The sequence below is a fragment of the Lepisosteus oculatus genome, chromosome 15, assembly GCF_040954835.1.
Source record: "Lepisosteus oculatus isolate fLepOcu1 chromosome 15, fLepOcu1.hap2, whole genome shotgun sequence".
In the NCBI taxonomy this organism is placed as follows: Eukaryota; Metazoa; Chordata; class Actinopteri; order Semionotiformes; family Lepisosteidae; genus Lepisosteus; species Lepisosteus oculatus.
Window position 1 is genome coordinate 28,362,890 of NC_090710.1, and position 26,633 is coordinate 28,389,522.

At 43.1% G+C, this 26,633-nt stretch overlaps 2 protein-coding genes across 9 annotated transcripts in view; both read right to left on the minus strand.

The window, feature by feature from the left end:
* Window positions 1-820: 820 nt before the first annotated feature.
* Window positions 821-14,136, minus strand: ildr1a (immunoglobulin-like domain containing receptor 1a). Its single transcript, XM_015364011.2, has 8 exons — window positions 13,850-14,136; window positions 9,685-9,855; window positions 9,166-9,315; window positions 8,388-8,507; window positions 5,763-5,909; window positions 5,003-5,128; window positions 3,476-4,269; window positions 821-2,502 (listed from the first exon to the last, which is right to left on the minus strand). Exons 1-8 carry the CDS (start codon window positions 13,914-13,916, stop codon window positions 2,464-2,466), a joined length of 1,614 nt encoding a protein of 537 aa, XP_015219497.2. The 5' UTR covers window positions 13,917-14,136; the 3' UTR covers window positions 821-2,463.
* A 3,686-nt stretch (window positions 14,137-17,822) lies between these two features.
* LOC102689080 (immunoglobulin-like domain-containing receptor 2) overlaps window positions 17,823-26,633 on the minus strand; it is a 45,403-nt gene continuing 36,592 nt past the window's right edge. For 7 of the 8 annotated variants that reach the window (XM_015364368.2, XM_015364364.2, XM_015364363.2 and 4 more), the window contains one exon: window positions 17,823-26,291. In XM_015364368.2, coding sequence (XP_015219854.2) covers window positions 26,256-26,291 — 36 coding nt within the window. In that variant the 3' untranslated portion in view covers window positions 17,823-26,255. The remainder of the gene's footprint in view (window positions 26,292-26,633) is intronic. The other variant, XM_015364365.2, reaches the window with a different exon arrangement.

Consider the following 26,633-nt stretch of genomic DNA (forward strand, 5'->3'; position numbering starts at 1 on the left):
CCTGAGAATCACTAAGCTTGGCCAATTGTGTAACATTTATTTTGGGTTCATCAACGCACCTGACTTGGTAGGGGCTCCATTACCTTTTATTCTCCTGCTGCCACGTGATGGGGGGAAAAAAAAGGAGAAACCCAATCTCAAAATCAAAGATCAAAGAATGAATCACACAAAGTGGGTGGGTGTTTAAGGTAACGTAAATGAACAAGTTGCATAATCTGAACAGAAAAAAACACACCAGTTTTTTTTAAAATATCTTTCGTGCATGTGACCCATCCCTACATGATCCACCAACCTATTCTACAGTATGTGTAAAGCATGCTTACTGTATATGGCTTAATATGCAGCCACAGAACAGGCTGTCCACTTCTTGAGTTAAAGGTCAGTTTTCAGTCAAGCCAAGGCACCAGTGGAGCGGTTGGTACAGTTGGCCACATACACTGATGAGACAGCCTCATGAGTGACACGTCCTAATTATAGCAATGACTTAAAAAACAAGCAGGTGAAGGGCTAGTCCAGGAGATGTACCCACTATACAAGCGACACTAAACAAGAGAAGGTTCAGCCATTTCTGTTTCTTTTCTGGTGCCCTTTCCCACAAGCCAGACTTCCAGCGCTTTGGATGTCTTCTTTGAAGGACCAACACTGAGTAGGGTTTTGATATCTGAAGAGACTCAGCTTAAATTTATTTCAGGGGCTGCTGAAATATTCATACCCACCAGGCAACAGCAGGCGCTTATATTTCGATGTAGTTACTAAAAAGGTACTGGGCCCACCCTACTGTACATATTCTGTACGGAACAGGTGACAGGATTGCATGCAGTTTAAAAACTTTTTTTTTTTTATTGTGTTACAGCTTCCAGACATCTTGGTTCACATCATTCTGTGGTGCAAAGAAATCGAAGCGTTAACCTCTGCATTCAGGACATTTAAACAGGTTTTTCCACTTGTGTTTGAAATAATTTAATTAATTTAAAAGAAGGCAAGGGTCGTTAATCATGTTTTACAGTTATTAAAAAGTATAGAGTCCCTTTTAGATAATACCTGTTTGTTCAAGTGGTGTTTAAGGAGAAATATTTGGAAATATCCTGAATGCACACCCTGTCACTAGCAACCACAAAGCACTCAGTTTAATTTTAAGGCACAAAGCATGGGATACTATCTGAGCTGGAACTAAGATGCAAGCATGCTTTATTCTCTATGGAAATTCTTGCAGAGTGCATGGTGTTATTAAGGAGAAACTATAAACTATAATGTTATTTTAAAAAAACTATAATGTTCACATCATATGTAAAGTACTTCATTTTCCTTTGCTAATAAAGAAATAATTGCAATATATTTACAACAGCTATATCGACAAAGCCCAGAAAGGTCTTTACTAAAAGAAAAACAATCATCCTGATTTGTGAAAAACATTTTACACACAAGTCACAGAAATATATAACAGATATAGTCATTTTTAACTGCTGTGTAAATGTCGTATTTCGATTTCCCCCTTGATTTCTGTTTGGCCATGACCCTCCTGTAGAATAATCATAGATCAATACACGTACCATTTTCAATAAAACAAGGACTTCGGAGACTTAGTAGCTTATCTGTAGGGGGAATCAGAAACAGGACATTCAAAGCAGCACATGTCCCCAACAGCAGGCAATGTATCTGCCAGGAATTTAAGAGTAGTAGTTCAGTGCTGTGCCACACGACGATCTGCAAGTCCTTACAGGAGGTATATACACATAAAACATACAGTACACAATGTAAAAAAATACATAAAACAAAGTTCTAAAAATGACTATATTAAGGAAAAAAGAAATTATCGCATTTTTTCCCCAAAACCTTCAGTAAGTTAGGATAAGATACACTATTATTACATTAATAAGTAACTTATCCAAGTCAGTCTTGGGCATCCAAAAGGTATTCCCAATGACTGTTCAAAAAGGATTTTTTTTGCTGTGGGAATGAACACTTTAACTTTTTTTTGTTGTTGTTACCTGCTTTTATATAAAGTACGTTTATAGCAAGTAAAATCCTTCAGTTTGTAGCCAGCAGAGAGGGAAAAACCCGTGTCTCATCTTCAAGAACTGCTGCCGGCAACCAGCGAAGACCGGTGTAAATCTCTTAGCGTCCACTAGGGGGAGCCGTGGGTTTTGTCGATTCTCTTCAGAAGAACACCAGCATTACGTGTCCAATTCAGGAAAGTAATCCAACCTCCAGAACTCGACGCAGTAATAAAACAATGAGGCAGGTAGATCTATCTGCCAAGAAAGCAACACCTGGCAGATAATAAAGACTAAACTATATAATATTGTGCGGGGCCGACCTGTGAAGGCAGAAGGCAAGGGTGCCCACCTGAACCCCCGTTGCGTCACAATATGAAAAAAAAAGTGGCTGAAAAATAAATTTGATAAATAAAAAACAGTATAAAGCTGCTATTTAAAAGACTTCGATGCGTCATGCAGGCTTGTTTCATATCACTACGCTTCTCCCACTGCGAGAACTCCTCTCCTGGAAAAAAAGAAAGAACAGTTAGCATCTGTTCTTGGACCGCCTGTTTCATTCTCGCCCTTTCCAGAGCTTTCGAATCAACACATTGTATTGTATACACAATTTATGTGAGGATTCATCATTTATTAGTAAAACTCTTTATATAATAAAGAAATAAATTCAAAAGGAAATTAGGAGAGTGGTGTTAATTCTCATATTTGTCAGGGAGAAGGTTTTTACTGTACCTGACAAAAGCCCAAAAGCATAGCGCGCACTTCTGTCTGCAGATGAACACACTCGTAATACTCCACAAACTACAAACCTGCTTGTGTTTGCAAGTTCTAATGAATATGACTATACTGTCTATAATCCATAAAATTGCACTATTTCACATTCAGAGCACTATGGTATTGTGGTTTACCAAGTCCTGCTTCACGCATAATAACCACTACAGAAGCAACTACGTCTGCCCTATTTCTCCTGCAGTGCCTGAGCGTGTTTGATGCCGACACGGTGCGGTACCACTCACACCATACGTACAACGGGAAAAAATGATGTTCCTTCGCTGGCATTATTAACCAAAAAGGTGAGGTTCGTCAAGTTTCTGAACATTATAGAAAAATCTGGTTCCACGCAAGACGCCTCCATTAAATATAATATAGAATCAAACTCTGATGTTCCAGTTTAATTCATGATTGATCTGAAATGAGCTATGCGATGCGTTGATTTCCTCTCATTACCTTTCTCACTGTTACTTATTCCAAACAGACTATATTACATGCTTTGAGCTGGGTGTGCTTTCAATCGAATATTTCGATTTAGGAATAAAAGCTTCACTTTCAGGATATTCCTCGGGTTCCAAGTGTCACAGTTCACTCTCCCTTCCAAACACGACGGAACAAAACGTCCCTAAACCAAACTCCCGCTCGGAGTAAAGCGAACCGCTCCGTCGGGCGGGCGGCGGACGAGCGCAGGCGCCTGCCGGCGGACTCACGGAGAAGCGGTCGTTGTTCGGCGGGCCGCCGTTCCGGGTCCTCCCGGGCTGAAACTCGATGGAGGTGTAGCTGGGAGGCTTCTCCGGCCAGAGACCCGCGCCCTTCCCCCGGCTGCGGGCGCCCCTCCTGCTGCCCCCGTCCTCCGAGCTCCAGGAGCCGCGGCGGGCCGGCGGGGAGTGGCTCCTCTCCCGGCGCAGGGGCCGCCGCGGCGGCTCCATCAGGTCGTCCCGGCTGCGGGTCCTCAGGCCGCTGCCGCGATGCCGGCTGCCCCCGCCGGGCCTGCGCCGCTCGTCGAGGTCCGACTCGTCGCTGTAGCTCCTCGAGGCCCCGCGCCGGGGAGGGGAGTCGTCCCGCCTGCGCCACGGCTTCCTCGAGGCCCCTGGGCGGAACTGCCCGCGGCCCGCGGCGGCCGAGCTACCGCTGGACCTTCCCGAGTAGCGGCCCCTCGGACCCGGCCCCAGGGGGGTCCTTCGGGAGGAGTCCGAGCTGGACATCCTTCCCACGAGGGGGGGGGGCAGCTGGATGACCCGCCGGTCCAGCTCCCGCACCCCCTGTTCGTTGAGGGAAGAGAGCATGCTGGGAGGGCCCTGCATGTAGACCATGGGCTGGGGCATGAACTGGGGCGGCTGCTGCGGCTGCTGCTGCAGAGGCATTATGGGAGTGCCTCTCTCCATGCCCCTCACCTGGTTCTCGATGTAATCCAGGACGGGGTTGGGACCGCCCACAGGATGGAGGGGTTGAGGAAGAGGAGGAGGCATGGCGTTCAGAGGAATGTTCTGCTTTTGGCCGTAATCTGAAAGCAAGAAAGCGCCGCGTCTTTGTTACCAACAGACAGCCGAAAGGCATCTCCTTTGACAGGCCACCTGGCTCTGCGGCGTGCCGGCGACATCACCAGCCCATCAAACCTAGCCAGCGTGTCTTCGGCAGCTGGGAAGAACACCCCAGTGGTATTACTGAGGCAAACAAAAGATCTATACCATCCTGAACTTGGAGAATGCAGGATTTATAGCTGAGGCGCGGTAGCTCTGTGGCTAAAGATCTGTGGCTGTGGCTGGGAGGTTGCCGGTTCGTATCCCGCGGCCGGTAGAGGAATCCTACTCCGTTGGGCCCCTGAGCAAGGCCCCTTCACCCCAACTGCTCCAGGGGCGCTGTATAAATGGCTGTCCCTGCGCTCTGACCCCCAGCGTCTCTCCCTGTTTGTGTGTCTCATGGAGAGCAAGCTCGGGTATGCGAAAAGACAAAATCTTAATACAAGAAATTGTATATGGCCAATAAAGTGATCTTTAAAAACAATCTTAAAGCAGAAAAAAAGAAGGACTGGATCGCACTGCTTCATCATCTCAAGAGACTGTCATACTAGCTAACCATGGGAGCCGGGGCTTCAGAGGAGGAAGAGCTCAAGTAAAGTAAGTAGGTTCTTGACTTTGATTAGGTGAACGCTTAGTCCAGGGCTCTCTGGCTGAAAGGCTAGCACTTAACTGAGCAAAAAGCAGATACGTGTGGGAAGACGGCTGCTCGTTTCCTACCTGTGTAGAGCAGGGGTTGTAAGTTCGAAGACGTGTTGGAGCCAAGCGGCGCATAAACAGGCTGCCCGTACCCCCACTGCGACATGGCTTTCTGGGCGTCCTTCACCATCCTGTAGCGCATCACCGCTGAAAGGAGCACAAGAGCATGAGGCACTGGGAAGAGCTGAGGCCAAGTCTGGCCAAGGAGTCCATCACACTTCCAGGCCGATCTGAACCACAAGGTGGCAGTATTGGCTTGCCATGCAAAAAAAAAATGCAGCTATTTAAAATCGCCTGACACTTTCAATTTCTATATAGAGCCTTTCAGCCCAAAGCACTCTCAAGCCACGTTGCATAAATCGTAGATATAAAACATGAACACTACACTGAAAAAACAACCAAATACAAAAAGATGTATAAATGCGAAATTAGGTTAATAACTGAAGGACATCAAAAACAGGTTTTGAGAGGAGATTTAAAAACAACAGCAGAAAGTGTGTTTTAAATATGGTCAGGCGGTGTGCTCCAAATCCGAGAGGCTACCGTTGAAAAAGGCTCGGCCCCCCTTACGTACAAGGATAAATATTTTCAGCCACACAATCTGGGTTACACATTGGCAAGCCCATGTGTAACCGTATCAAAGCGGAGCGTAGTACATTACAAATGGCCTTGGACGTTTAGCCATGACTGGTCCTTAAAGCATTTCAGCGGTCGCATACAGAAGCCGGCCTGCGCGGCTCTGCGCGGCTCTGCGCGGCTCTGCGCGGCTCTGCGCTCGTACCTTTCTCCGGACAGCAGCACTTGGTGGGGCAGCAGGGGCAGCGCACGTAGCAGCAGCAGCGGTGGGGGCAGCACTGGCACCAGCAGACGCAGAAGAGCAGCACCAGCAGCAGGAAGCCGATGATGATGAACAGCACGACCAGCCAGCCTGTCGGACAAGACCACAACGCACCCCTGAGAGCTGCTGCAGAGCCCGGCGTCCGGCTCTGGTCACTGTGCTACCAGCAGGGAAGTCCTGCCCCGACAGGCAGATCATTTTAGTTTCGAGTAGAACCGATTCCAGCCTTCAAGACCCTCAGTGGTTTTGACAAACTCAACTCAAGGAACGTCTTCAGGAGGGACTGTGAAACAACAGCAGTGGAGACGCAACACTGTAGAGTGACAGGAAAGATGGAAGAGGTGGAGGCTGAACTGTAGCGCTACATACTGTATGGACAAGGGCACCGACGACAGGAACTGAACCCAGATATGTCAAGGAGCTCAGAATGTCTCGGGGTCAGACTATGGGGAAAACATTTAAAGGGTGTAATGACAGGAGGATGCCTCTGTTACAGTTTACACTGCAGTCTTATATAATGAAATAGAGGGGTTTGTGTAAATGAAGATCATATCTTTCTCTTATGGATTCAGGAAAATGATGAGGTCTGATCTTTGCTTCCTTCCTTAGGTTGTCAGAAAACATGTCCACATTGATGTTTTCAGATATCCAAAACAGAATTGTAACATGGTGTGGTTTGAAGTAGATTTGGAAACTCCACAGAGTCAGAAACAAAAGGTTACCATTTCAAGAAAGCAGGCTACGAAGAAATCAACCGGTTTATAAGGCACAAGACGTCAGATCGATCCCAATATATATGGAATGAGCAGAAACCGGATGGCAACATTATAAAACTATTCTGCTTGAACCACTAAATAGGTTTATCCCAAGAGTGAGCAAGTCGAAGTCCGGAAAGCAGTGAAGCAGTGGTCTAAATGGCTTAATAAAGCAAGTAACGAGTAAAGAGAAAGAGCACTGTTTAAGATTCTTAAAAAGGGACAGGATTCAAGCTAAAGAAAGAGAGTACAACGAAGTACATCAAGTACATGCAACAGGTGATCTAGAGCAATACTGCAAGAGGGGATAGCTTTTGCCAGATAACAGAAGTTTCCAGGTAACTTAAGATTACCATTAGCTGCTAGAGATTTGTTTTTTTGTTTTTTTCTACCAATTGTAGAAAAGGAGATGAGATACTAAATACAGGCCAATAAAAAGTCATCGTCCAACATACTTATTGCTCAAGATTGGGGTAATAACCATTGACAGAAAATTTAAACTGTAGCATCCAACCATAAAAAGGGTGAGAAAACTAGCCCAAATAATTATAGACTAATAAATCTTATTTATATTGCAAGCACAGTTAGAGAAATGATAATTAGATTCGATCTTAAACCTATTACCTATTTGGCAATAGGATTCTGTGGATTTAAAAAAAGTTGCTTAGCTGAACTTGTTCAAAGTTTTTAAACAAGAAGCAGGTGTAATGGAGTAATGGATAAAAACAGAACACAAGCATAGGACAGGGTACATTTTGATTTTCAGAAGTTCTTGATAAACCCATAAATGATTAATTCTCGCATTGCAGAAGACAAGCATTCAAGGAAACACAAATATTTGGATTGAGAACTGGTTAATGGATAGAGAACGGAGCGCAGAGAGAGGATGAATGCTCAGACTCAGAAACTGTAATCAGAATAACTGCCCTTCCTAATTCCTGTCAATGAGCTAGATTCTGGTCAAGTTGTCTAGTCATGTTCACAGATAATACCAACATGGGAGGATTAATGAACACTGCAGAAGGTACAATCAAAGACTGGGCAAACACCTGCCAGACAACTGATGTGAACAAGGATAAAGCGCAATCTGCAAAGAGCTAAAATACAAAACTATAAATATATCAGTTGGGAAATACTGAGTTTGAAGATACTGTTTATGAAACAAAACTATATTTAAATTTAAAAAATTAACTTTTCAAATCTGAACAACACAGGATGAACTGTGAAAAGCAGAAACGTTAAATCACTCAACATTAAAGCTGTATAATGCACCTGTGAGACCTTATTCAGTATACTGAACACACTTTTAGTCACCATGTTATACAGAAGATATTACTGCATTTATATCAGTCAAGAGGAGAGTGACACGACACATTCCTGGTCTCAAAGTAATGTCCGTCTTTAAAGGGCTAGAAGAAATTATTCTCAGAGAACAACGACTCAAGGATTCAAAACCCTCAAAGGTAAGGTTGGCAAAGACAACCGTATGTGATTCTTCAAAAACATCGTAACATGACTAAAAAGCCACAAATTTAACCTAAGGGCATGAATATACATAAAACTGAAAACAATAGGCAAAACCGTACAAAGCAGGGCAGTGTGGGTATGGTATACGTTACCCAGCCATGCTGGTGAAGCCCGCGTCGAAGGCGTCTTTCCAAACGCAGACTAAATGAGACCTACGGTCAGTTGGTTATTAGCCCCACGTGGGCTAGATGGCTTGAGGGACTGCTTGTATGGAACCCCATGTTACGTACAAAACCCCTTTTTTTCCCCGACCCCCAGAAAGCTCTCCTCCTGCTGCCGGGCTTACCGTAGACGATGAGTTTCACGTCCTTGTCGGGGTCGCCCGTCGTGTCTCCCGGGGCGTCGACGGTACAGATGTAGACACCGTTGTCCCACCACATCACTTCGCTGATCACGAGGTTTGCCTCTGCAAGAGACGAGCAGGGCGTCACACCGACCAGACGGGTGCCCCGTTCTCTTGGGGTGCACAAGAGACACGGGCTGGGTCACACCCGTGTCACCAGCTGGTCCCAGGAGCACCTTGGGACATTTCTGACACATGCTGCTCTCTACCACTTTCAGCTGGAAAGCTTGTGAACGCAGCATCTTTTTTTTCCCCCGGCTTAGAGAACAAAAAGCTATTTTTGCAACACTTATTGGACAACTAGATCAATTATTCTTAAAATAATATTAAAGTAATTCTTTAATAGGTCATTAAACTGATCTAGAGGTGCGATCTTTTCAGGTCAAACGTTTGCTACCAACAGTTCCTGTGATCGACGGTTCTGCTGACCGTTTACACAAGCTTGTGACATTTCAGGTTAGCATAAGATCCCTGCAAAACAGGATGTGGAGGAGTGAACTGCATTCAGTTATAGGCTCTTGTGATAGCAGAATCTAGCTAGTGTAAGACAGCACGGTTTGCAGATTCGGTTACGAAACTGCTAGGGAGAATCACTGCTGTGTTTTTCAGACATTCAGTGTAGTTTAAGAAAAGTGAAATGTGTTCTACTTGTTTCAGTGGAACCGTCTGCTGTTCACCTCATGGTAGAACAAAGGCAGTTGGGTAACGGAGAAGCTCTTACGGTTTTGGATGGTGATTTTACGCTGCGTGTATTCTGATCCCAGGATCGGCTCATTAGTGCCTTTCTTTTGGATCACAATCCGAACTGTTCGTTGACTGTCCTGGCAATCATTTGAAGGGTCTTGGCCCAGGGACAGGGAAGCTTGGTATGCTGGAGTGAAAAAAAACATGTTAATCACGCATTCATGCTTGCTTTCGGAACTCAAATACAAAAACAAGGCAGGTTGGAATTCAAGCCAAAGTAATGGAACTGTGTAAGGAGAAACAAATGACTAAAAGACAGTCCTCTTCATTGAAATTAAAAGCTACAGATGGAGTAGCCAAAACCCAGAATGTTTTTCCTCTGATTTCATGAAAACGTTTTTCCCCACAACAGATGATTTATTGGGAATGCTCTATTATTGTGGAAATGGTGGTTCAGAAGAAGGACAAACTGATATCAGCCATTTTATCGGAAATGTCCTGAACGTGTGCGTGAAAAAGGAAAGCGCACATCTGTATAAGCCTGTTGCCCACTTACACGTGGAGTAGTAGTCAAGGATGGGGTCTTTGCAGAAGGACTTGTAGCGCCAGGTGACCACAACGTCCTGTGGATTAGCCGATGTCGAATAGTCGCACCGCAGAATGACTGAGGCGAACAAGGTGATGGAGCGAGATGTCTCTGGGACCGTCACTTGCAGAGAAGAGACCCCTGAAAACCACAAATCACAAATCACTGATGGCGACAGGAATCAATGCCCACAACTTCCTGTCTGAGGCGCGACATCTCCCCATGGTCTCTGCAGGTACTCCCCTGCCTTCACACTACAGAGAACAGCAATGCAATTGTCCTTCACAGCACATCACAGGAGATTCTGTGAAATGAAGAATTGACCTGAATTGAAATATATGTCAGAGCGGGCGTTCGGGGCAGGTGAGCAAATTTTCACAAGTTCCAAAAAATACAACAGAATGCCAAGTTTGTCCTTGGACTACAAACTGAAATAAGTGTAAAAAAGCGTTATGTTTGGTATTGCAAATGTGTTGGAAGAATAATTCTGTACACTGGTGTTAGACAGACAGAAATATTATTGTTATTTTGTTTAATGTTCAAGTATCACTGAAAATGTGTAAAGTATGATACTTTGAGAAAAGCGGTGTTTATGGTTGACATGCATCTGATCTGTTTGAAGCCTCTGAAAATTAATACATGAGACATCCCATGCAGGTTTCTACTGCTTAGAATGGACTTCTGGAATGGTGCACATGACCTAATGGAACGGATTCCAGTGGACACAATTAAAAAGCTGATCATATGAGTTATTACTCATTCTTGTCTCAATAACTGGTGATGGAGATCACGACACTACACTTTGCACTGTCCTGTGCTTTCACAGCCTGCCTTACTCCTACGCAAAAATAAAATCAGAAGTCTTAAAAAGATAACCATTTGAGATAAAGTAACTGGAATTTTAGTACGTCTTCATTCTTCACAGAAATATGGGAAGTGCAAGAAAATTATTTTGGGAGGGAGATATTACACATCCTATTTCCCTGCAGTGATGATTGCATTTGTACTTATAGTTTTGTGAACTAACCTAAAAATGACAAATTACGTACTATTTAGATAAGATAAGATATGATCAATTTATTGGCCATATACAATTTCTTGCATTAGGAATTGGTCTTTTCGCATACCCCAGCTTGCTCTCTAGGAGACACACAGACAGGGAGAGAAGCTGGGGGTCAGAGTGCAGGGTCAGCCATTTATATGGCACCCCTGGAGCAGTTGGGGTGAAGGGCCTTGCTCAGGGGCCCGACGGAGTAGGATTCCTCTGCCGGCCACGGGATACGAACTCGCAGGGCAGTTAGAGGTGCTGTAGACTGTGCCTGATTTCTAAAGTGTGCCAGAACAGGCTTTAACACCAAGTTCTACTGCTGTGTCAGTGTGCAGTGTCCGCCCTATTTTAGATAAGTCACCATCTACTCTTTTAGGAACATGATATTTCCAGATAAAGCTTTTGTGTCTAAATACTTGTAGGATTATAACAATCACACTTCCTGTCCTGGGTTGACAATACCTGACCATAAAGTAAAACCTCAGGTTTCATGTGTATCTCGGTCAGGGGAATACTCCATCTTGAGACATTTCCCTTTGCAAACCATCTGTTTTTTCAAAGCCATCGACTTGAAGAACCTGCTTAACCTCAGCCCCACTTCCCCGGAGCTGAGGACTGGATGAACTTGAAATTCAGGTAATCGCACAACACAAAAACAAACCTAAGATCATATTTACACTGTAGACTAGTTTCATTTTGTACACAGATGAAGAACCTCAATGGTCACCTAGCCTCCTGACCATAGAATCCTGTTTCAGAAAAGCAGGTCTCTTTATGACTCTAGGAAACAGCCATCTGCTATCCTGAATGGGAATACCTTGCTGTAAAAAAACAAAGGTCTTTATTTATACACTATATAGGCCTATATACTGAGTCTTGGCTTAAAGTGTCCAAGTTGGGAAACAACATCAGACGATTCTTGGAAAATAGTTGAGTCTGGCAAAACTAAAGGGACTCAAGTTTTTATTAAGCACCGTATCTTGAACAAATAGTTGAAGCCAATTCATAGACATGGATTATTAGGAGGCCACGATTGGTGAAGGCCAGGGGGAAATTTGGCCAGGACACTAGGGTAACACCCCTACTCTTTTTGAGAAACGTCCTGGGATTTTAAATGACCATGGGAAGTCAGAACCTCGGTTTTACATCTCATGGCAGCTTTCTACAGTATAGTGTCTCTATCACTATACTGGGGCATTAGGACCCACACAGACTGCAGGGTGAGCGCCCCCTGCTGGCCCCAGTAACACCTCTTCCACCAGCAACCTTAGTTTTTAGGTCTCCCATCCAGGTACTGGCCAGACTCACATCTGCTGAGCTTCAGTGGGCTGCTAGTTGTGAATTGAAGGGCGATATGGCTGCTGTCTTGTTTGGATTTGCATTTTTTCTTGTATGCAGATCAAGAATTGTTGGACTTTCCAAGTTAACCTCGTAAATTCACCCGATAATTGAAATGCGTTATTTGAAACTGCGGTTGGATAATTATTATTATAAATAATAAGCTTGATGGAAAATGAAGACATAGTTATTAACCAAAGCTAGCAGCTCGATTAAGAGTTAACGACTTCAGCGAGTTTATCAGAAATGGAAAGTGAGAAAGCATTTATCGGAAACACAAAGAAACTCCACATTGTGTCCTAACGCTGCCCATCACGCTTTGTGTCTCAGTAAATGTTAATTACTTTAACTTTAAGTACGAGATACAAAAAAGAGACAAGTGTGTAAGACAATATGATAAAAGACGCGTTTTTATCCCACATGAAATAAAGCACCAAACGAATTTGAAAATACAGCCTTCAACGTTTGCCGTCATAGGACACACCGTGTGATTTTACTTTCGGCTTCAGAAAAAAAAAAGTGAGCATTAGTTATCTGTTTAAATATCACAGTGTGCTTTTGGAAAAAACTTCATGCAATGTACCCCTGTTAATGTACCTCACTGGAATACTATGGGAAAGAGTGACGATAAAGGAAAACCACCTTAATTCAGTCACAATTCACAAGCAGCACAAAATGAGATTTGTGAGACTGAGATGTCAAACACTGAACAGCACGAAGAGACGAACTGTCCTGACACCTTGTAGCCTGGCCACCTTACATCTCGAGTGTAATAATAAAAGAAAACTACTCAGCGTGTTTTGTCAAATTGGGCATATTTACATTCATAGCTGAAGACTATTACTGAAACGGCAAGGCAGACAAAATGATCTACTCCTATTGTAGCAGTAGCAGTATTGTAGCACTATTTAGTGTTCCTTTAGTAACATTGTTTGAAAAACTGAATGTAGCTAGGTAGCAATAACGTGCACTCTAAAAACAAGTTGTAAAATGTTTAATTTCATTCCACCTCGGTAAATTCCATCTCCCCTAAATACTTTTCTGAAAAATCTTCTGAAAAACAGATGCATTAACCATGATCAATGGCTGGATGGTGTACAAACACAACCATGCCATACATGCATAAAAAAACTTTTAAAAATCGATTTATACGAAACTGTCCGTCTTTTCCAAAGAGCAGAACATTAATGAACAGGGTAAGAAAATCAAAGAAAACTCGGGACTATCGGGAATTGCAAATGGATGTCGTTGGTTGGCTTGTTTTACCGAGTGAACGAGAGAGAAATGCAATGAGTTTCTCTTCTCGCTGAAGCTCCGTGGTGTTTACCTGGCTCTCCATGGCTGATATAATGCTAGAGAGTTAAAGGGTGACTGCGGTTGCGAGGAACTCAAAAGTAATTTTCACCTCTGTGCCTTTTTAAGCCCACGATTGCATGAGTCTTTATTTCATATTTCATTGCACTGCAGGTAAGGGATATCGGACAGGTGAGCCGCGATGCGCCCTGCCCCCACCCCGCCGGCTGTGCCGGGGTTTCGGCCTGCTGGAGCTCCGCTTGTTGAGGTCATAGTTTCACCTGTCGACGGGCAAGTGCGCAGGCGCCACCCCGCAACTCGGGACGTTTATTCACAGCTTTCCTGGAATTACTCGCCCCGGCACATACGACGTTTTGAAAATGGATCACGGTTTCGCGATATAATATTCACCTGTATTCACATCAGGTCAAACCCGGCGGATGAAACGGTTTTTACCTGTTGACAGTAGCCCAAGCAGAAACGCGGTCAGTATCGGTGTCCTCATTGTGTTGGTAAATCCCATAAGGAAGTTCTGCTAATCCGAACCTACTTTTGTAATGTTTACATGTCCGTGAAATCTCGATTAACGTAATTCACTTGTTGTGATGTTGTTATTCTGGTTTCCAGCACATAGACTGAATAAAATCTCCCCTTTGTGGACCGGCCTTTTTTTTTTAATGAGAAAGTCGTCTCTGAGCTTTTTCCCAGGACAGCCCAGTCAGAGCGACCCCTCCCCCCGCCGCCCTAAGACAGCAACGCATCACTGACCCCACCCAGAAACAGGTGCATCACATGACCCTCCCAGCAGGCTTTCGCTTTAGGCTTCAGCATTCACGCAACCTTGTTTTTTTTTTTTTGTAATTGTACGGCTTTTCATCTCCTGAAGTTAAGCAGTCTGACTAGTCTGCCTTTTAAAACGTTACTTTGACACTTTAGCCCAGTGACTAAAGGAACAGGTGAAGGTTTATTCCGTGCTGAAAAGAAAAGAGATACAACGTTTCGGCTGTGGAGCCTTCTTCAGGTGTTAAAGACGCTCTTCTTTTCCTTTCGGCACGGAATAACCTAATAAGGTATCTTGGACTACCTTCTGTCTGGCTGACAGTAATCTGAAGCGTCGTACATTTACACCCGTTTGGGATATCTAATTTTTTTCAACAATTAAAGCGAAATACCTTGGAAAAGAGCACAACATAAGTATTCAATTGGGATTAGAACCTACAACCTTCTAGCTACAAGCGTAGAACCCTCATCACAGCTCCACTACTTTCGTTGTACATGATGTTTATACAATAATGTATCAGAAATACCACCCCCTTCTGTTATACTATACCATTTCACACCAATGCTGTAAAAGCTCATACATTTTCTAACCGCTTCATCCAATTCAGGGTTACAGTTGAGCAAGAGGCTATCCCAGCAAGCAACAGGCAGAAGGCAGGATACACCCTGGACTGGATGCCAGTCCTTCGCAGGTCAGCCGCACACTCCCACCAGTGCAGATTTTCCCTATATCCAAGTCATCCAGGTGGATGTTGCACATTGGTGGTGGTGGAGGGGAGTCCCCATTACCTGTAAAGCGCTTTGAGTGGAGTGTCCAGAAAAGCGCTATATAAGTGTAAGCAATTATTATTATTATCTACCAGTATGTCTGTGGACTGTGGAGTTAAACTGGAGCACCAGGAGGAAACCCGTGTAAACACAAGGCAAACACACAAACTCCACACAGACAGCACCCCAGTAATTGAACACAGGGCACCACTACTGCCAGGCAGCAATGTTAACTATTGTGCCAATTTGCCATCGTTGGCAGGAAATGATCAGCTTTAAAATTTACAACAAAACGCTGAAAAGCCGCAAAACCCTGCTTGTGGTGCAAATATCCACTTGATGGCGCCATTTCCCAAAGCTTTATAAGTACTGCGATAACAAAGTGCTCCTGTGTAATGCTGCATATACACTTAAGACTGTTTCGTCTGCTTTGAAGTATCTGCCAACTGAGCAGATAACTGAACATCTGAGCAGAAGGGATGTTCAAAATCTTGCTGAAGCAATGCAATCCTCTGCAGATATCCAAGTCAATTTATAAGGTGTTTTCCTGCATTAACTCTAAACCCTTTTCAAATTTGTGATCGTTCCCACTTTTACCAGATGAAATCTTTAGTTGGCAAAGAGTCGTTGTTTTTTTTTTTTTACACCGGCTGCCAATCAGCTCCCGGTCCACAGCCTCCAACAGGACAAAGTGCAGGGGCCCTGGGTAAATTAGCATTTTAATTAAAAGCTTCACACTGCAGCGGGAAAAGAGACGTGGGAGTGTCCCGGTCCCGTCTGCAGCAGCTCCAGGGGGTGGCCAGAGCCCAGAGATAAAGCCAGGGTCATTCAATACTGCGGATCGTCACAAAACAGGCAGCTTCATTCACAAAGACTGAGAGGCTTGCAGTAGTCCCGCTGACAAGCTTCATGGCAGATTGTGCTGGGTTTCATCAACTTTTACCCAGGAAATAAATGGTCAGTTCTGTTTGGAAATACATGTACAGGACTCCACAACAGCCAATAAAGATCGCTTTATCCATCAGTTTTATTTTTTCGCATACAAAAATACAGTATTTAGTTGTGAAAGGAACTTTAAAATAGTTTCACTCATGTGACCTGAATTTATGATTGCATTGTTGGAATTTTAATTTTATTGAAAAATCTGTCTTTGGTCTTGTACTAACTTCATAAGCTCTCGATATACATAGTTTAAAAGGAATTCCAAATGAAGATGGTTGTAAGAAATGAAGTGAGACTGACTTTATGTTGTGTTATTTCTAAATTCCATTAAAAAAATTAAAGGTTTTGTCCACCAGTAGGAATACTGGTTTTGTCCACCAGTAGGCTGTCATAAAACTGAATACCTTGTTTAAAGCTGAGGTATCAGCATCATCACTTTTTAAAATTGTTTCCCATGGTTTTAGTCATAGAAAATGAGTTTTTATAACACCTGTCGACATGGTTACACAGATGGACTTAATGTAATTCTCACCACTTTTTAGAGTACTGTATACAATTCACAAAGCAATGTAAGATTAAATCATGTGACATTCGTCCCCGTGTCTTTAACATGTTACTGCGGTGGCTCTGTGGCTAAGGATCTGCGCCTGTGCGCCTGTGGCTGGAAGGTTGCTGGTTCGTATCCCGCGGCCGGCAGAGGAATCCTACTCCGTTGGGCCCCTGAGCAAGGCCCTTAACCCCAACTGCTCCAGGGGTGCTGTATAAATGGCTGACCCTGCGCTCTGACCCCAAGCTTCTCTCCCTGTCTGTGTGTCTCATGAAAAGGAAGTTGGGGTCTGCGAAAAGACAAATTCCTAATACAAGACATTGAATATGGCCAATAAAGTGATCTTATCTTATATATGCCTTCTCCTTAATACAATACACAGCACTGAGAGTGACCTGGGGTATCCACTGCGCAATGTTGAGGTCTTGGCTTGAGGCTTACTTGGTCTCTCCGAGAGATTATCCTGCAAAAAGCAGCAGACTATAAACCATGAATGTGGGTGGATCAGTATTTCCTTCTGTCAAACGAGGAGGCTGGGTGATTTGTAGGCGAGATGCAGTGTAAGATGACTCGCAAGCACCTGTGAATCTTAATCAGACAGCTTCCTGTTATTGTACTTTCAGCTAGCGTGTTTGCCTTACATTCTTGTAGTCTACAAGCTTGCTGTGGGGTGTATTTGTTTTGGAACTTCCTTTGGAAGTAACAGTCATAATCCACATTCTAGAACACTGCACACCTCATCTATATTTACTCTCTGCCAAAACCCACATTTGGTGAAATTTAGCCTATGTCTAAAATCCAAAAGGGAAATGTATCCCTCTTATGACAGCATGTCACAGAAAATCAGAGCTAGCACTGACATTTTCAAGAACGTTTTCCTTCCTTTTACATAATTGCAAGAGGAAGTCACTTTTCCTGAAAAAGAACACATGGGAAATTAAAGAAGCAAGCCATATTCATGTACCGTCATCTTTTCTGTCTGGTTATGATGTGAGTTTGCAAACATGGACTCCACATCTTTGAATATTTAACCTTTATAGGTAACAAGAATGTATGAACATGAATACTTTATCCCTTAATAAATGTTTCTTTTGTAGAATTGTAGCTACATTCCTTTCTCCATCATTCATGATAAAGCCTCTATACTACTGCAAATATTATGGAAATATTTATATTGGGCATATGAAAATATTGCCAAAAAGCATCCTACCAAATTTTGATCATAAGCTTCTTGTCTTCACCGAAGACCCACTTTAGAGTTTATTCTGCAGCTCATAAAGTGCGCCTGAAATTACAGATTGCTAATAATTAATAACAAATGTCTCAGCGTAGCCCTGGACAAGAAATACTAGAAGCCACATTGGGAATTTTATAGAAAGATGCAAAACAGCATGCTTCACAAGGCAAATTTTAATCTGAAAATACACATCACAGGAATAGTGAAACATTTCAATATAAAACATGACAGGGCAGGTTTTGATAAAGCATTGTGCAAAAAAAGTGATATCCTGGATAGGCACTTAGCTCAGAGTAAACCTTGCTTATCTTTAAACATTTCTAGCTGACCTGGAACACTGCAAAAAATTAAGACATGTACTGTCCCCAAACAATTCCCCAAAGTATTTTGTAAATACTTATAAAAATATTTCCAAAAAACATCATACAAAACTTTCAGTTTCTGTGGATACAATGTAAACAAAAAAGGAGTAAAAGCAGAGCAAATGAATGAGGAGACAATAGCACTGCTATGCTGTTGATACACCAATATGTACTGACCCCCAAAAACAAACTGTATCGAAAGGCAAAAGTGTGTGTCTCTGAGATACAAGGTGTACAATATATAAATCAACAAAGGATGAAGCACTCCTGAGAGTCTGCATCATTCAAGCGCTGTAGGTTGGTCTTGAACGGCACAAAGCAGGTGTAAAGGCAGGTCAGCATCTTGCCTTGCGATCTGCATTGATAATTATAATTGTTTACACTTATGTAGCGCTTTTCTGGACACTCCACTCAAAGCGCTTTACAGGTAATGGGGACTCCCCTCCACCACCACCAGTGTGCAGCCCCACCTGGATGATGCGACGGCAGCCATAGTGCGCCAGAACGCTCACCACACATCAGCTATCAGTGGGGAGGAGAGCAGAGTGATGAAGCCAGTTCATAGAGGGGGATTATTAGGAGGCCATAATTGGTAAGGACCAATGGGAAATTTGGCCAGGACGCCGGGGTTACATCCCTACTCTTTTCGAGAAACACCCTGGGATTTTTAATGACCACAGAGAGTCAGGACCTCGGTTTTACGTCTCATCCGAAGGACGGCACCTTAATAGCTGCAAAGCATGAGGTCCTCCTAAACCCATCAGGTTCCAGCTTAAAGTGTCCCCAATCTCGGAGTCCACCCACACTCATTTAACTGTGGGACAGCTGTGTGTGGGATACAGACTTTCCTATTCTGAATTTAGGGGTCCTCAATGTATCTCACATACTAAGGATTCAGATACTTTCAATAAATATGCTGGCTCTTGCCTACACATGTCCGGCTGAAATAATTTGTGGCAAATCACACCTGACCACTTTAGTCACCAGTTTTCATATGGAAATGAGCTTGGATCCCAAAAACCACCTGGAAGAAATGTTTACACATTTACCCTACCTGTCATGCAGTTTCTTTTTGGGTCAGTTAATTTGTTGGGAGTGACAGTATGTATTGACAGCATTTTACAAATTGAATATTTATGGCTGTGATGTTCAGAATAAAAAACAGACTTCAGACTTTCAGTTCTTCATTCTCTTAGACCTTCAAAGTGACTACAAATTCATCTGGATAGATATACAGTACACACATGCTGTATCCAAGAGCAGGAAATGTATATTGTAAATTAAAGCTCTTGTTTCAGTAATGGTTTTGTGATTCAGGATACACATAAAGCGATTCTTGTATAATAAACATTACAATTAGAAGATCAATTGCTGCATCAGTTCGCAATCAGCACTCAATGATTAAGACCTGGATAACAGGAAAACACTGATCGAGATGAAAACAGTGGTGTAACTTCAGTAAATGGCTATGATACAGCAATCTCTCGCCTCTGGCACCCTTCCATGGCAACAGAAACAAGCGTGAAGATATCACAAAGGGATATATGAGCATCGTAATGACTGGTTCTTAATGGGACGGCGAGTACAACCATTTTTAAACTATTAAAAAAATAAGACATTAGATCCTTTTATTTAGAATTTCATGTTACACAAAGCAAACAAAAAAAATCCACAGTCTCAGGCAACACGAAGCTCAGAGTGCTGCCCTTTGGCAATACAGTACATCCCCAGATGCTATGGCTTACAAGACGGGCTGCTTCTTAAATTCAGAGAAGGCAAACACATTTAACAGTGGCAAAAGGCTGAAAGATGTGGGCGACAGTTACTCAGCCGTTCTCCAGCCTCCCTGGAATTTGGTACCTCCGAGTCATGCTGTGATGTACAAAGCAAGGTGCTCAAGTTCAGGAGGTTCCCCAGTCTGAACTGTGATCTGTGATCATGGACTTTATTTGGTTTGATACAAAGGCAGTCACAGGAAACCCGACTGTTGGACTTCACATCTCCAGGCACTGCTAACGCGATTCCCTTCCAGATCTTCTACCCTGCAATCGGTTTGCAAAAGTGGCTTCAGAAACTGGTCTGAACGGAGGAAACGATCTAAACAGAGGTAACATTATGAACATCGCTCACAAAATTTAAACCAGTATCTCTGACTGCTGAACAGTGAAAAGGTATGGGAGTTACACGAACTGTACTTTTACAACACGTACAGTTACGAAGAGAAGAGAAACTGAACAAAGAAGAATATGGTTGATGTAAGGTTGACCTCGAGAGCTTCTTTAAAGTAAGCATACTGTGTAAAGAACATAGATATACTGGATATTCTAGGAATATATCTCACAGTGAAGGAGAAAACAGAAAACTGAGTCCAGATCAGGTGTTGCAACATCAGGAATTAGCACTTCATAAGCAGGTAAAAGTATCGGCATTATAGAAAATTATAGGGCAACCTTTGCAGATGTATTTCTTTAAAATAATTATGTGCATCTGTCAGCAGACCAGCAAATCTAGATTTTCACAATGAATTTTCAGGTTGCTACTAGCAACCTGGCCAGTGTGTCTCTAACGCATCAGCATAAACCTAAATCTAACAGAAGCATAAAAAGAAGCATATATATATAAACATACAAAAATAAAAGCCATAATTCCCACAACAGTGTTCAGCAAACTTCGTTTGGCAAATGAAACCCAAGACAGAATGTATATATTTAGACTGAAGCCCTACCCTTGTATAAACAAAGCTGTCCTGAGAGCAGGAGGGGATGGAGTGGGACAAATAATGAGGGATTGTTGAGGTAATTTAGACAACAGATTGGAAATCCGACTCCTCGAGCGCAAGCATCTCTTTTGCTTTCCATGCTGCACTAGTCAGGACGGCTCATTATTGAAGACCCGTATGTGTGCTGTCACACAAAGAGAGATCAGAATGGTGAACGGTTTAGACGTCTCCTCCGAAAGCAGCTTCTTTCCAGCAGGTCAACACCTGAGTTTTAGGGCGAACACCACAGGTGGTAATGTATCGCGGAGAGACCCATATTGATGAAACTCCAGACTATGGGGATGATTGATCCTTACCCTCATGTGTTAAATCAGGAGGGATACACAAGGTGATGCACTGTGCTCCAGTTTGCAGGTACCTTGTAATTCACTGAAATCTAATCAACTTGCCTCTGTGAGAGGTCTACTCTTTATACTAGACCACTAAGACCCATCCTGTGAAAAGTGCACTTTGGACAATCTCAAACAAAATGTTTACATTAAGTTGTCAAAAGGACAATATAATATTCAGTATTAAAGCCAAGAAAACACTTGGTTAATCGTGACAAATACAGTATGTATCAGAAAAACATGAACCAAAGCAGGAGAGGAACAAATGGTGTGCCATCTGAAGAAAGGTTTGTAATAATATGAGCTGTCGCATGTACCTGTGTAAATATATAATTTCATTAAGGTTCATTTGTAGATCACTGTTATCAACACTCAAGAAGATAAAAGTTCTTTATCTGGTGTTAAATAAATGGTCGGGTTGGGTGAAAGTGTGCTCTGTGGTTTTTATGATAAGGCCTTTCGTGAGATAAGAAAGAAAGCTTGGACAGTACAGTACTGACTGGAGTAGCGGTGCACAATCCTCAAATAATGCACAGAATCGCAATGTTTGCAAAAAATCTTGCAATCGTGGTAAGGAAGTATAGATATTTATATTTATACATGTGACTTGTTGCTTATTAGACAGGCTGCAGTTGGAATTGTTATATTTATATATTTTTTCATTTCTATCCAGCCAGTGTGGACTCTTAGAGAATGGGGACGACAGGGAGAAAGAGGTCTTCACTGCACTCTCCGACACGTCCTATAATCCCACCTGTCAGCCCTCAGGTGTTCGTCTCTCACTGCAGTTGCTGCAATTTCGCAGGCACCTCGCAGGTCCATCCTGCTCGAGAAGCCAAAGAAACTCATCAAGCCCCCGCAGGGCTCAATCTGCCACCTGGACAGCCCTGCGCAGTGGTCAATTAACGAGACATCTGGACAACAAGTCTTAATCTGCTCTCCAGTTATGGGCCTTTTATGGCCGAGCCAACCTCTCTGTTTTTCTAGGAATATTCAGACTCTAGTGACCTGTGGCAGGGGGGTGGGATGACAGAAGGGAGGAGGTTCCGGCATCAGAGAGATTCCCATAAAACCAGTGGGGAATGACCTCTCACCCGTGCTCACCGGACCAGCTGGAGCACAGGGAGTGAAGAGAGCCCAGCGTGTCCCACTTGCCATGAGAGACAGAGAGCAGATCCCCCAGGAATGCAGAGCATCAGCATGAGCAGAAAGCAGAAGAACAGGCGAAAGACAAGTGAACGCAGCAAGACCCACAGACCTTTAAAGGAGAGAGTGGAGAGAACAGCACCTCTGAGAAGGTGCAACCAGGTATCATGCATTAAGAAGCAGGACGTGGGGACAAGGGAATGAACAAGTTTCTGAGGGTCCGACATCAATTCAGCCTGAGGAAAAGTAAATTTGTAATTGTATCAGTAAGCAGTTTAGCTGCATGTTTAAATAGGGACTGAAGAAGCGTTTAGTTAAGGATCATAAGAGTTAAGGTTTTGTTTACCATCTGAGGTAATCTCCCAATGCAAGAAGTGTTGTTTTGCCATATCATCACCTCTGTGTGTATGTTGCTCATAAATTCAGCAGCTTCTCCTTCCAACGATGTAGAAAACAACTAAAAAAGGCAAATCTAAGCAGTATCCCGTTGGCTCATGCAACCACCCCAAGCTCATGCTCACTAATGTTAAGGATGTTAAGCACAGGACTAGCGAACAAACATTTTCTAGGCATATGATATGCAAGGAAGGGAAGAGGCAGAGACTGTGAAGGTGGTGGGAAGTATAGGATACAAGCGAAGGTAATAAAATTAAGAAACTTGTGAGTCCACACAGACTAAAGGCCAGCTGAGGGGCTCCAATTGAAAAATGCAGAAGTGGGCTTTTTGTATAGCAGATATAGCTGCTCACTGTGCTGTATGCTGTGTTCATGCTCAATATTCACCTCATGAGGACTCTAAGGATCTAAGGTCTTTATGCCTGTTTTACATCTGAGCAAACTAGCACAGGCGTTGGAGACATCCAGCTGAAGTGTTTTGTGCATATGCACATCCTTAACCTCCTCACTTCTTTCTTTATTATACTTTAGAAAACTGCAAAAAAAGTCAGACATTTTAAAATTTAGATGGTTGCACGTGCAGGGCTTCCTGGATGCTCCCAGTCGTGCTCTGTAAATGTGGTGCTTCATTTCCTGTCCTTCCTTTTTATCGAGATGTTTCTTAGCACTATAGGAGCTTTCCTGATTGAGGCCCAGGACGAGAGTGACAGATACATGGCTGAGCGATTCCAAGCTTAATCAGAATGTTAAAGCGTGAACAAAATGAAATTTAGAACATAAGAGTTACAAATTAACGTCCTCCTTTCATTTGTAAGGACCATCCATTCATTTATTTTTTATCCAGTACAGCGTCGTCGGGGTGCCAGGGCTAATTTCCCCAGAAGCCAATTAACCTCCTGTACCAGAAAGTAGAAACTGGAGCACCCAGATGAAACCCACATGAACACGGGGTGAAACATGCAAACTCCACGCACATAGCACCCCAGACCTGAACCCTGGGACACCGGGACTGACCACTGCACCACTACGCCACCCCTGTGAGTAATACCTTACATTATAAATGCAAACCAATCTTCAACAACCAGTCAAAAACAGATATCAAACTACACTGAAGAGCTAGGCTTAAATGTGTTTCCCTTCAGTGCCCATGAAAACAATTTTGTGCTTCATGTTAAGTGATGGAACAAAGCAATTACTTCTCAAGCCTTTCAAAAAGGCACATAAAACATGAGCCCAAAGACTAATCCATTAGCTATATTGGTTAAACTGCCAGCCCTGGTAATTTAGAAAGAAAAGGCACCAAATATAGAAGGCATGTAAGTCACCGATGACTAAAAGCTGAATGTCATTGTTATGCATTAGAAGGAAATGAAGCAGAGAAGAAGCAGGAGGTGCCATGTGCAAAGGATTAGTCTGGTAAGCCCATTTTCTGGCCTGAGATCAGGTTACTCAGCGCAAGTCAGATAAAAAAAAAAAACCCTGCTTTATGCTCATTGACTCCAACGTTCATACTGTACGAGTCTGTGTCACAGAAACAGGAGGAGGGCCAGTGAAATGAAGGAAAGTACACGAGCCAAAGGTTTCAAAGGAAAGCCTCTTTACTCTGGAACCACAAGATGATTTATTTACCTAGGGTAACGGTTCTTATTATCAATACAGAGAACACAGGCCAAATAGAAGCGGAGTAATCACATTTTAGTGCTGCCCTGTCTATGCCTTGTCAATGCCAACACACTTTATGGCCAGATCACCATTTCTTGCCTGTGAAACTACAAACCTGGTACAGAAAGATAATCCCAGGAAGATTGCTGAATGCACTGTGCAAGGATCAGGCAATAACAGTGTATACTGTAGGGCCACTGTGGAGTTTCGGTCTAGTGGTTGGCTAGACCATAGCAGAGATCACATGTCACACGTAGCACTGTGACGCTAAATGTGAGTTACAGAACACATGCATGTGGGTGCTTCTTTTTCCCCCCTCAAAGCAGCTTTTTCAAAAATGCATAATAATGGGAAATAATTAAATCAGTGCAGTAAAGTGGTGAAATGGGTCTTAAAAGTGGAAAATCAGCTGCTATAGCATTTATAATTATTGCTATTGCAGTACTGCTCTCACTTTCCTTTATAAGTTGTGCAGTAATTTCCAGAACTATAAAATCACCCCTAGACAGATACCGCATTGCTGGAATAATTTCGTATGGTGTGAACTACAAATACGTCTGGAGAATCAAAGCTTTTGACACTCAGTAGCTTCTTGCTGGGTGAACGCAATTAAAAACTATACTGTAACTGTATGATTCATGGCACATGCTCACCAAAGCTTCATTTTCATTGCAATAAATACACTAAATGAAACAAGACTGCACTCCTAGTGAACAAAATGAGGGCACAATGTTCTCATAATGAAGTAGCACAACCTCTCACTGAACCTCAGTTAAATGAAAGGCTGAGAATAGACTTTTTTTTACAAACCTACCGTCAGCCTAGTGATTAGTTTTAATAGCAGGTCCTATGGGTTCGCTGGTTGTTTCCGATTCTCATCGGCTGTTTAAAAAAGCAAGTCTTGGGGAGTGGGGGTGGAACTGAAACTATTTTTAAGTTATGTATTTTTATTTCATTTTAAGTTTCATTCATCATTTTATTATAATACCTTGTACGATACATCTCTAATATGTCGGTGTCACATGCTGTATGTATGTTGTCATACACAATTGAGTTTTCCATTTCCACACAGCATACAGTATTCCCTGATCCAGAAGGCAAAGCTAGAGCAGAGGAAAAGACGTTTCGTGATGGTATGTGACATCCGCCCCTCGTGACTTTAGTGTTAAGATCTTCGGCCGTGCTCTCACTGCGATGAGCTGACACGCGTGGGACTGTGGCCTCACAGAAAGCAAAAACAGCAGGAGACATTCAATAACCCTGAGGCTGGCAGGCTTGCGCCTGGTTCTAAACGTTATTCAGCGCATGCCAGAAAACAAAAGTTGCATTTCCTTTTTCCACCCAGCAGGATATTCAGACAGGCTTTTCCTGTATTTTGTTTCTTCCTGCTGCTCCATACAATCAGAAGCATCACCAACCTGCCCAGACATCCGAAGATGACCTCGTTACGTTTGTGGGGAGCTGGGTCTATATGCTTCAGTGGACTTATCAAAGTGGACAGCACCTTGGTTGACCGTGTTCAGTGCTTTGATGTGAGGAATCGGCCTGAAGCTCCTTCTCAAAAATCCCATATATGGACAAAGATAACTGCAAATTCCAACTCCGCTGATTTGAAAACAACAAGAGCTACTGAAGAAATGAATTAAGCCCTCCAGCTCTTGCAAACGCTAGGAACGAACTGATCCGAGAATCTCATCCGGTCGTTTCTTGAAAGAAGTCTGGGTATCAGCTTCAACAGCTGGGCTAGGTCCCGTGTTCAAGACACCCACAAAACACTTTGCGTAAAAGCACTCCTCCAGTTCTCAGTTTCACATGCGTTTCCGCATCATTTTCATGAGTTCCCCTCCGGTACGGGCTCCACTGTTGAATGCAACACGCATAAAAAACCTTCATAGTCTCTTGCAGATTCAGAGCTCACACTACAATGGAATCCCTACTTAGGAGTGTGCTCTGTGAAAATATCAAAATCCAGAGGTTAGCAAAGTATCAATTAGCATTCTATCAGATCTCAAGAATTTGACCAGCTCAAGGTAACCCATCACACATTACAGCAACACTGACAAAAGCATGTATTGTTAGTACATGAAACGGATGTTACTTTCAGGAAGGAACCTTCGAAAATGAAAGGTATTATGAAGTATTGTCATTTTGAAGCCATGTTACATGCCACGCCTCATGCGCAAAAGCCAGTGCCATGACGTTATGATGCTCTACACATGCACTGTTGCCTTAATGGGTTTTAGAGCTAGATCAGATGGAAACTCGGGCGCTTCGCTGACTAACAGCCCCGTC